This window comes from Antrostomus carolinensis, unplaced genomic scaffold, assembly GCF_000700745.2.
Source record: "Antrostomus carolinensis isolate BGI_N321 unplaced genomic scaffold, ASM70074v2 scaffold1768, whole genome shotgun sequence".
In the NCBI taxonomy this organism is placed as follows: Eukaryota; Metazoa; Chordata; class Aves; order Caprimulgiformes; family Caprimulgidae; genus Antrostomus; species Antrostomus carolinensis.
This window is the reverse complement of record NW_010332066.1, coordinates 10,048-22,430: the sequence shown is the minus strand read 5'-3', so window position 1 is coordinate 22,430 and position 12,383 is coordinate 10,048. Positions and strand designations below refer to the sequence as shown.

The following is a 12,383-nucleotide window of genomic DNA, read 5'->3' as shown; positions in this document are numbered from 1 at the left end:
TTCCTCACCCCCGGGTATCCCCAGGCAGTGCCCCGCTCCTGCCCCCGCACCATCCCGCACCTCCGGGTCTCCCCCAGGCAGTGCCCCCGCTCCTGTCCCCCGCACCCTCCTGTCCCCTCCCCGCATCCCCCGGGGCTGCTCTCCCTGACCGTGCGGGTCCTTCCCCCGCGGGTGCAGGACTCTGGCCCGGGGGGCAGCGACCATGCAGACCCCCGCATCTCAACGCCAACAGAGCCCTCCGGTTGCAGGTGCCTTCTGCATCCCCCTGTACGTGCCCTATGTGCTGACGGGGAGATGGATCTTCGGGAGAAGCCTCTGCAAACTCTGGCTGGTAGTTGATTACCTGCTCTGCACCTCCTCGGTCTTCAACATCGTCCTGATTAGCTATGACAGATTCCTCTCGGTGACAAGAGCGGTGAGTCCTGTCATGGCAGCTGGGAGAGCAATAACTCTCCTCCTGTTTTATTCTCCAGGTCCTCTGCAATAATTAATAGCTCTTTGAATCCTCCAGAAATTATGAATCTTTCAGCCTGGTGATGGAAAGCAATAATTATCCACAAATACATAATTCAGCTGTGGTTTCAGATTAGTATTTCTGGCATAATTAAATCATTGAAGGTTCAGACCCCATTGTGCAGGTGTTCCCTTCCCCGATGACAGGACGGTAGTGTACAAGTGAGTCAGCGAGGTAAGCAGACCCATTACTAACTTGCAGGGACTTATTATCTCCAGGACAAACAAGTGGATTGCAGTTGGACTCCCAGCTTCTCCCTGGCTACCAAGGCAGTAGATCACAGCACCAACTTCAGCAGGGCACTGCCCGGAGGTCTCTGGGTACGTGGGGAGATGAAAACGCTCAGCCTTTTGCAGGAGGTAACGAGCAATCCACAGGGAGATCAGCTCCATCGCTGGTTGCTCGTTCCCTGACTCCAAATACAACATGGATTAGCTACAAGGTTTGGAGAGAGCCAGAGCTGGATGCCTGCTTAGACCAGGAGTTTGAGGCATCCCTCTTCCCAGGAGTTGCAGAGAGTAGCTGGGGACAACCTGGGCAAGTTGGAGACTGCTGGGCTCCAACCAAGTCAGTACATTTCCATTAATCAGGTGCCACATCTAGTTTTGGAGCTGTAAAATGAGGGTTCTAAGTCTTCCCTGCAGGAGTGTGATTTATCTGGCAATTGCTCCCGTTGGCTATGGCATCTGAATTGGTTGGACTGCTGGGATATTGCCTAGCAACTTTACCAGGAACACTAAGGGTTTGTTTGTGAAGAGCCTCAGGCAGCTGGGGTGTGTGGCCATACTTAAGGAAAGGTTTCCCCATTGCAGGTTGCCTACAGAGCCCAGCAAGGCAACATCAAGCGAGCGGTGCTGAAGATGGTGATGGTGTGGGTACTGGCGTTCCTGCTTTACGGACCTGCCATTATCAGCTGGGAGTATATCTCAGGTCAGAGCATCATACCCACTGGGGAATGCTACGCTGAATTTTTCTACAACTGGTATTTTCTCATGACAGCCTCCACGCTGGAGTTTTTCACCCCTTTCATCAGTGTAATGTTTTTCAACCTGAGCATTTACCTGAACATACAGAAACGTACCAAAATACGCCTGGATGTTTTCCACGAAGTGCACAACCAGTCCTTCACTGAAGAGATGGAAATGAGCCCAGAAGCAAAGCTTTCTTTGAAATGCTCTAAGTGGGAGCAGAAGGAGCCAACTGAAACCCTAGACCTCTCTGAGAGCAAAGCTCCAGCAGCAGCTTCCACTGCCAGCCTGGGTGCCAAAGACCTGCTGTCAACAGGCTCTGAGAAACCCAAGTATTGCAACAAAAAGAGCTGTAAAAATTCAGCATCCACTCTGTCCTTAGAGAAACGGATGAAGATAGTGTCCCAGAGCATGACTCAGCGCTTCAGGCTCTCTAGAGACAAGAGAGTGGCTAAATCACTGGCAATCATCGTGGGCATTTTTGGGATTTGCTGGGCACCATACACTCTCCTGATGATCATCCGCGCTGGCTGCCACGGCCACTGCATCTCTGATTATTGGTACGAGACTTCCTTCTGGCTGCTGTGGATTAACTCAGCTGTCAACCCTGTCCTCTACCCTCTCTGCCACTACAGCTTCAGAAGAGCTTTTATTAAACTCCTCTGTCCCAAGAAGCTAAAGATTCAACCACACGATCCCCTTCAGAACTGCTACAAGTGAAGCCAGCCCTGTGTGTGGATGAGAAGAGCTTGGGTTTAATACACCCAGGTTATGGAAAAGTACTGTTCTTCCTTGGGAGAACCTGGGAGCACATGGTCTGGAGCACGTGAGGAAGGCAGCAGTAAGACCACTATTAATTTATTCTAGTCCATCAACATCAAAATCACACAGAATAGAATCACAGACTGGTTTGGGTTGGAAGGGACCTTAAAGCTCATCCAGTTCCAATCCCCCTGCCATCAGCAGGGACACCTTCCACTAGACCAGGTTGCTCAAAGCCTCATCCAACCTGGCCTTGAACACTTCCAGGGAGGAGCAGCCACAGCTTCTCTGGGCAACCAGGGCCAGGGTCTAACCACACTCACAAGAATTTCTTCCTCAGATCTCATCTCAATCTCTCCTCTTCCAGTTTAAAGCCATCACCCTTCATTCTATCACTACTTGCCCTTGAAAAAAAGTCCCTCCCCTTATCTCCCAGGGTAAGGGGGTTTTTTGACATTAACCACGGGCAGTGAAATCTGTTTTCGCCTCTCAGAGTTGCCACAAAAGAGCTCTGCTGCCACCTAGTCAGCCAGAGCAGCACCAGCATTTTGTTAAAATAAAGAAAAACTGAAAAATAACAGCCAACAGGAATAAATATCCAACCTAAAATCCACTGGACTAAACTACAGCTTACCTGTTTGCAGACCTGATTTTTCCTGTGAACGGGAGCGTTTTATCCTTACTCTTAAGATATTACATGGATGGGATGATACAGAAAGAAAAGAAGGAAAACACCTCATTTATCATTATTGCTACAGCAGCTGCAGCCATGAGCTAGATCCCCGGTGGATGTGGTGTGATAGATGTCCCTTCCACTCCCCAGGAAGGGACAAATCTCTGCCCTAAGGACTCTACAGCCAGACACAGAGGTGCTGAGCATCCCAAAGCACCCTGTTGGCATTCCCTGATCCTGCTTCAAAACTGATCCAATGTCCTTTGTGTCCAGCCACATACCGACCAGTGCTCCCACAGCACACTGGTGTGCTTCCCTCCCACCCAGAGCTGTGCCAAGGGAGTGAGCCCAGTCCCTAGCCCTGCACGACACGAGGAGAGGGCAGCTGTGCCCGTCGGAAAGGTGCCAGTGGGGCGTCAGCTTCTCCACAGTCTCCATCGTGATGACCCAAAGACATGTTAAAATCTCTTCTGTGGGATTTTAAAAATACTCTTTTGGCAAAGTGTTAGAGAATGACGAGCACTGAGAGAAGTCAATCTTGTGTGTTTTGGTTTTGTTTGTTTGGGGGTTTGTTTGTTTGTTAAGTTAATTTCAGATCTCTTAATTTTAGCAACGCTTCCTTTTAAAATACGTAATTTGAATGGAGACCTGGGTTGAGCTGATCCAGGCAACATAAGCATCAATTTATTTATTTATTTCTTATGTAGTCAACTAAATTCCACACCAGCACCAAATTCAAGAGACCAGGGCTCTATCCTGAATCTTAACATGAGATTTTGCACATTTAATCTCCTCTTCCCATCTTGTGCTTCATCATACTTTCCTATTTAGTCTGTAACCTCTTTGGGAAGGGAGGTAGCATGACTACAAAGCAAAACACCAACTCCCCATCTCTGTTGGCACTGCTCAGTGATATAGGAATACAAATACGTAATTAGTTGCCATGGTAAACGCTCATATTTAACAGTATTGTACAGGGAAGCTCAAGATCATAAGTCTGAAAACTACATTTACAAATAGAAACCCAAATGCTGTAACGTAGAACCCAAAAGCTTATGATGTGATTGCCAACTACACTTCCCTGTTGTAAGCAAACTGCTTTTTGGCTGCTCTCCAGCTTTATTCCAGTGACATGTGTGGAGAAGCTTATGATGTGATTGCCAACTACACTTCGCTGTTGTAAGCAACTGCTTTTTGGCTGCCACTAGGAACGAGAGAATATGCTCTCCAGCTTTATTCCAGTGACGTGTGGAGTAGATCAGTATTGTCATCTGAAGTCAGGGTTTAAATGACGTCTTGGTTTGTGTATAAGATATTTCAGTCTTGTGACATATTCAGTCAGACTATTATATATGGGTTAAAATATATCCTTTGAAGTTAAGTGTACTGAGAATTGTCAGTATATACTTGTACCTTTCCTTATGTCTGCTACCTTCGGAAAACACCAATAAAGTATTTTTATACAAAGCTTGCCAAATATTTTATGGTAAACAGGGTGTTGCTGGAAATGATAAAATTCAACAGAAAGCAAAACATCTATGGATTTGTCTAAGGAGACACTTAAAGCCTATACATTTTACAAACAGTTGCTCCTGCACTACTTCTTTTGCCCCTCCATGACATTTCCTGTACCTGCAGAGCACACATCCCTCAGGTCCCCTGATTTCTACTCACCAGTCCTCTGCACTCTTGCAAATAAATATTGGTGGCGTGCCACCTACTGCCACCAAAACAAGCATGATGCTCCAGATAACTACTGACAATTCGAAACAGATACCAGATAGTTAACAAAATTGTGTAAGATTACAGCATTACTCACCTTGCTGGATTCCTTCGCCCCCTGCTTTTTTGGGGGGCTTGTTTTTTCACAGAAATACCCCCAAACATAACTGAAAGCCCAGGAATCATATCAGCACAGACATTGTTTCTGTTATTTTTAAGAGAGAGGAAATTTAACAGAATTTAACAGATATATAACAGATATATTTAAAAGATAAAAGCTCATCTGAACCAACTCTCACAGATCTCTGGATTAACAGCTAAATCTCTGATAAACTAGATATGAGAATACCTTCACACTGTGGTTTTGTTAAGTCTGACTAAAGAAATGAATGAACACAGAATTATGAGGCGTTTGCCTGAGCAGGGACTGGTAATTGGGCTTTCTAGTAGAATAAAATAGGAAGATGACAGCAGGGGGTGGTTTTGTTTTTACTTCCTCCACATTCCAATACACATCAAGAATGTTGAAACATTATTATGCAAGAAGACCAGAACTAAGCAACAGGGAGCATATACTGAGTTATTTCAGCAGGTTTTTTTTTCCCTCTCTTTTCTATAAATTTCCCCTTCTTAGAGCTTGAATTCATTGAATCAATTTAAATAATCAACCAACCCAATACATTAATACTCCTAGCTCCAGAACTGGTTTTCCTGTGTGATGAGCTGAGCAAGCAGCCAATTAAAAAGGGAGTTGCAACTGTTTAAATTCTAAACATGATTTTTTTCCAGATAGTCTGAGCCTCTGATCTCAAATTCTTCACTTATGATTAAGTACTTGTGTACTGAAGGCAAACAGCAGGTTTTCCCCTACATCCACTGGTAGTAACTCTGCTCAAAAGTGATCAGACCAGCTTCAAATTTCAAGGTGACTTTGCAAGCACTTAGGTTAGGAATTCCTTTCTTCCACATAGACCTAAGGCTATAAGCAAAATACACAGTTTTAAGAGACTCATAAAATTCATAATACTCAGAGGGAGTTGGTAGAGATTTGTTTTGCCTTCAGTGACCCATAACACCATGATGTACCTGCACTGAAGTGCACATGCCACCCGTGCTTTCTTCTGTCAGTCCCACTAGGGACATCAATATATTTCCGTATAATTTAGAATCCTAATGGTACTTTTCTCTGAGCTTTCAAAATGTGCTTTTGGTCTTCAAGTCCTTTCTCAAAGAGTGAAGAAATGGACACGTTTCACTGCGAGCCTTCTGCACAGTATTTTTGTTTTTAAACTTAGCTGAAAGTAATTTTATTCATTGGTGGATTTTGCAGGGAACATCCCTGTATTCCTTCCTGAAATAAGAGCTCTTGCCTTGCCAAATAAAAAAGAAACATAACTACTAATGCCTGCGTGTGAGGTCACACCTGAGCCTGGGTTTCATACTGAAAGTGTTATGAGCTGGTTTGAAGTTTCAGAGTAGCTGATAAACAATTCAAATATGCTTAAAAGAGTATTTGAATTCTGCTCATTTTCTGTGTTCAGAATATAAACACCTACATGCATTCACACGAGGCAAGGACTAGGGATTTTCTAGGCATAATCAGACATGAACTGTGAAAACACATTAGACAAGGTAGGGCTTCTTGTCAACTAGCCCAGCAAAACACCTATACACATATTTTACTACCATACCTGCTAACAAAAATGCCCCATTCCTATTGTGTAGAGCAGGCAGGACCTTTTTTTTTCAAAAAACCATGAAAGAAGACTTGCTGTAATTAGGAATATGCATCAAATATTTGTGGAAGCACATAGGCTTCCACACAGAAAAGAAACCCAGCTATTTCCAGAGAGAAGTATCCAATTTATACATGGAGCTGTAAATTGTACCCAGGAGCTTTTTAAATAAATGGGCTAAGTGACTTCTCATAAGACCTGTGCAGAGGTAATGCCAGTTCCCTTCTCTGAATACAAACCCACACTCCATTACCTCGAGGATGTGAAGGTCACCATAACAAGGTCTGTGGGCCTTCCATAAAGCAACGTCTGGGTATCAGAAAACTATCAAAGAACATTCTTTTTAGCACAGCTACTTTCTTTTTGGCTCTGTAATGCTTCCTCACTAATCACCAATAATGAGAGATCTCTTTACAAGACAGAGGAACTTTGCTCCCACCGCCTCTTTTCAGCACCCTTCCCCAATTACCATTCCTTATTTGTTCTCTCCAACCTGTAGTTATATAAATTGCTCCATTGTTCCAGAGACATCACTGAAGCTTCATTAGCTCAAGTAAGAGCCTAGAGAAGAAAAGAGAACACAAAAAGGAGCTTTTGTTGAAAAACACCTGTCTGGGATAATTAATGAGATTTACCAAGAGGGATGGGCTTTGAAATCAGGAAGATGTGATTATATTTTGATTTGAAAGAATGCTAATGGTTTTCCTTCCATGTTTATAAATGAACATTCATTTTAATAGCAGAACTAGGATGGAAAGACTGTAGATTAGTATCCTTGCTAGAAATAACATGATTTCTATGAAGGAGGATTAATTTTTCATAACCCCAGCTCCCATACAGCGATACCAGCACAACTTTGCAGTATAGACTCACTCTTGAAAGAGACCTCCTCCACTCTACAGAACTTGTTCTGCAAATAGATGGAACACAATAAGGAGTATTATTATCTTCATTTCTGATGTGGGAATTGCAGGCAAGAATAAAAACACTTCGCTAGACACCTTGGATAAGTGCCACAAAAGAGAAAAGAGCTCTCCATGTCTAACACCACAAATCTAACCTTTCATGCAAGATTTCACAGACACTCTGGTCAGTAGGAGGGAACTCACAGCACTTGTGTTCCCTTAACCTTGACTTAAACCTCCTCCTTTCCTCCTTACCACCCCACAACATACTTTTCTGCCAATATAGTTGTATTTGCAGGATGAAGGAATTATGGGGTTTAGAAAAGCAACTAGGAATTGTGCAGGGTGAAAGGTATTCTCTATAACCTGCTACCATAGTTTTATTGAGAGATAAAACTGTCATCAGCACTCACTTAAATCCAACGACTACCTGGGAGAGGAAAACTTGTGCTAAACCTCAAAGGCAGGAGAACCCAGGTCTGTCCCTAAACCTCTCGGACTGAGCTCAGGAATGCTGCTGACTCATTACATCAGCACCATTTTTATTGCTAGAGTCCAGGAGAAGTGAACATTACTTATTACTAGGTATTTACAAACTCTATTTTCACTCCATAATTCACAAGCTGCTTGCACAGTCTGGGTACAAAAGGGAACTAATATTTAATCCAATTACCAAACATTACAGGTAGAGCTATGCATGCACATTTGTGGGGGAAGAACAAGGCTGTTACTTTTCCGTTTGTAAAATTCTACAACCTGAAATATTTTTTTTAAATGACTCAGATGCATCAAGCAGGACTTTTTGTTGTGTTGTAAAGGCTTTTCTTATACATCAAATACCTGTCAATAATTCCTAGGACCCCCTGCCATAAAATTCAATGATTATGTATTAGAGATGGCAAGGAAAGGCTATATGAAGGTAGGCAGTTGTGGGGGGTGTCTGTGTACAAACATCACAAGTATCCCTCCTGTGCATGTAAATACACAATTCATGACAAAAATAGAGCATTTATAGGCAGACTGTGCCCACAACTTAGGGATCTGTTCTTTTAAGCACAAAAATGCATCTGTGATGTGACACTGACTTTTGAATTATTTTTAACACAGTATCCTAGGATTTAGTAGCACAATTAACACTGAAGGAAAACTGATTGCAATGTAGTTAATAATCTCATTCAAGATATCTCTGAACATTTACAAACAACAAGCTCTCTGCTAGAAGGGCAATGGCAGTTCTGGCAAATTTTTTAGCTGTTAAGTAACAGCTTACACACAGAGTTAGTCATTAGAAGCTGTTTATTGAACAACAAACAATAATGGGAGTTGCATATATAATTCCTTGAACACAAGGTTGCACGTACACCCTGCAGTGTTCATGAATTGATGAGGGATTGACAAAGCAGAGTAATTACCCTCCATTATGAAAATAATTTACACTCTAAGAAGTACAAATTTAATAGAACACTACAGCTAAGGTACTATTTAATATCTCTTGTACAGCTTGTATTAACAATAAACAGGCATAAAATAATATGTATGATACTTGCATGAAGCCTATGTTAAGTGCTCTGAGAACCAGGAATTAAGCTGTTATTTAAGAGCTTTCATGAAAGTAATGAGTAAGAAGATCCTTTGTTGCTGCTGTTAATACTTGTAAATCAAAATGAAGGTTGCAAAGTACCTGACAGAACTACACAGAAGAATGCTGACCTCTAGCTAATTCTAGAGTAAGGGAAAGACTGAAGTCAAACACAGATGGATGACTGTCATTGCAAGTATATAGCAACAAGGTAAAATGAAACCCCAGCAGAGGATCAAAATGCCCAAGATGCCCTTTCTGAAGTTCTCACAGACTGAAGCACATGGAACAGTTCACCTATTTCAGAAAGATAAAGAGCTGAAGTCCCTTAGAAATTCCCCCTCAAAAATCCCACATGCTCCTGACCTCAGTTTCAAAGTGATCATCTCAAAAATAGTTTCTAAGAATATGGGTTTTATAGTAACATCCTTTGAAAAACTAGAAATCCAGCCTTCGTCCCTTCATCTCTTGAGAGGTTGCCCCAGAAGACCAAGAACTGGGAAATTAACTATTTAAGGTTATTATGATCAACTCCTCTTAATAACCATGTTTTTACCAAGCAATTAATTCACTGAGTACCATCACCATGCATCACTTCAGCAGAGTGCCTTTCAATCACAATTTGTAAACAGGAAAAATTCCTGATCAATAATAATCACTCACAACTGTGGAATGACAAGTTACTGAATCAGCAGGTAACACAACAGAATCGCCTCCTCCACAGCAAAGCAACACAAAACATGGACTTCAGTTGGCCTAAATGCAACTTGTACAACAATACAGAGGTATTTGTGTGCCACAGGGATCTACCAAACTGCCTCAGAAAAACCAGATGTATTAACTACCAAAGACAAGAATAACCATAAAATGTTTTCTGAGAAAATCTGAGCAAATTCATCTTTTATTCAATTACATTTGTGACCCTCTGCCATTATTTTCTCCATTAACGTATAAGCACTCAGGCTTTACTAGCATGAAAGTGGAAATATAGCTATTTTTTAGCCTGAATATTCACTAAAATGAAGTTTCCAACTGTGCACTCATCCATCAAGTGACCTGGTTAGTTAAATGTATTATTCGTTTTGTTCCAGACTAAATACATTAGGACATTAATTTCTGTAACACTAACTTAATTTAGTCTTAGTATTCAATTCTAGTACTGTTCCATGTTGATCAGTTTCATAAACCCCTTCAATCCATTTAATAAGCATTAAAAAAAAATCACTATCTTTAGAGCATTTAATTAGTGATAATTGACATGAATTAGTAGCACCAGCTAATAAACTGGAAATGTTTCACGTGGCAATTGCTGTTATCAATCTACAAATCAAGTTTTATCTGCTGTGGAAAAAATAAAAGCTGAATGCCTTCTAAAAACCCAGATATGTTGAGTCATGTCACAGAAAGCTCCTCAATGCTAAAGCAGACTGTGATACCATGAAGAGGGTAAAATGGATACTGAAGACTTTTGGGGAAGCAACACACTGAACTGGGCATCTCTTCAGTGACTCGAGCATTTCTGTGCTTCTCCGCACACATTTAGGTGAAGTACTTTGAAGCTACAAATGCAAATATAACATATATGGTTAGCTGTAAGTTACACTTGCACAAGGCACCAAGAATAAGAATAGTAATTACATGACTAGCACTATATTCTATTTTTTTCCAAATTGCAGATCCTCTGCCTTGCCACAGATTTCCTATGGGACTGTCCAAGTCAATGGGGCCCAAATCCAGACAGATATTTAAATTCAAATTTCCTAAAATTCAGTAGGATGTAGGCTTTTCCCAGCCTGGCTGAATCCTCCTGGGATTCAGTTCCTACCAGTGAAAGGAGGTTAATAAATCACTCTCAAAAGCAAGGTGTTATAATATTTTTTTTTTTAAAGATATCCTGTAGAACACATGAACTTTTCATCCCTCAAAGCCATTTTCCTAATGGCGATAAATTAGTTAATGAAGCTAGAAAATGTTGGTTGATATAGAAACAGAGAGGAGTTAGCTTAACATAGTAAATGACATTTTTTACATTTATAGTGACAGGGGCCATAAGGACCTTGCACAGCCAGCACGGGACTTAACTCATCGCATAGATGGGCAAGATGCAAACCCACAACTGAAGTTACTAAATGTTACCAGTTTTTGTTTTTCTAGACAGAGCTCACTGTCCCAATAATTGTTGATTTGAACCGCTGTTTTAAACTTCCATTACATGTCTGGTGTGGGGGTTGGTAAATGAAGAAAACAAACATTTTCTAAAATAACGCAGTAAAGAAAATATTGATTTAATATGGTGACCTTTTACCAGGTTATTTTTTAAATGTGATAAATGTGTGTCCTGTCTGGACAAAGCAAACTAGCTGCCCAAACTCATCTTCCTGATTTGTAACAGAGGAAAACAACAGGAAATGTAGAGCCACAAAACAGTACAATTTTGTGAATAAGATAATCAAAATATGGATACTTCATCTGTAACATCACAGATGTCTTCTTGACAACCAGTGTTTTAGCAATTACATTGCCTCATGCAAATATTTTTCTTCATAAGCATTTTCCACTTTTAGTGAAAGATTAATTTATCTAGATTTAGACAGTGAATAGCTAACTTCTATCAACGGCTGATTAGTGTGTGTACAAAGGAAGCACCGGGCGGGGATTCGCGTGTCTTTGGAAAATAGTGATGTTCCCATCTCAATGGTAATTAAGCACCGAGGAACCAAACGTCAAGATTCAAATGACAAATCTTTAAAACGATGACCAAGCTTTTCCATATGCTAAACCCAATCCAAACCCCTAGATGTTTTCTAAATGATTGATTCTTACCTACCCATTAATTGACTATCGATTTCTCCAGTTACCAAGACAAAAGGGCACTCACCGAGGATTTGCATAACAAAAGATAATTGTTCTGCAGTTAGTTTTTACTCCTGCTTTCAATCAGTGCTAATAAGTCTGGATTCTAAGTGCATTTCTAAAGCATGGATTTTAAAAGGTGATTTAGTCTGTATAAAACATTTTTCAGCGTATGTGAATAAGCACGAGGCTCTTCATATTTTGTGTCTTATTTTACCCAATAACCGTGACATAAAATAACAGCATTTGAGTATACTGCAATGTTGCATTCAGGTTGAAAAAACCCAAAGCACCTGGGCCTGGGTCACCACTGCATTATGCCAGAGTGACTCCAATTAAAATTAATGGAATGTTACCAGAATAAAATGGATTGTAAAAAAGTAAACAGCCATACCCCTTACCTCTTACTGAAATTGAGTGTGCAGACATGAGTTAGTTATTAAACCATAATTATATGGATTAGGAGTATGGTTGATCCTGTGTCTTCACTCATCATGCAGGAAATACATATATAATACACAAATATTTCCACCTTGGTGATATAACAGTACAGCAATAAACAAAGAATAGAGCCTAACCAAGGAATGCACACTTCAGGGAGTCGAGGTGGTATTTCATATAAACAAGGGCAGAGAAAAAACAAAACAACCCTGTGGACAAGAAATCAGACG

The 12,383-nt window shown here is 41.1% G+C and overlaps 1 protein-coding gene across 1 annotated transcript; it reads left to right on the top strand.

Moving 5' to 3' along the window:
* Nucleotides 1-202: 202 nt before the first annotated feature.
* Nucleotides 203-2,202, top strand: HRH3 (histamine receptor H3). Its single transcript, XM_010173347.1, has 2 exons — nt 203-415; nt 1,327-2,202. The coding sequence occupies exons 1-2, from the start codon at nt 203-205 to the stop codon at nt 2,200-2,202; spliced, it is 1,089 nt and encodes a 362-aa protein (XP_010171649.1).
* Nucleotides 2,203-12,383: the final 10,181 nt, after the last annotated feature.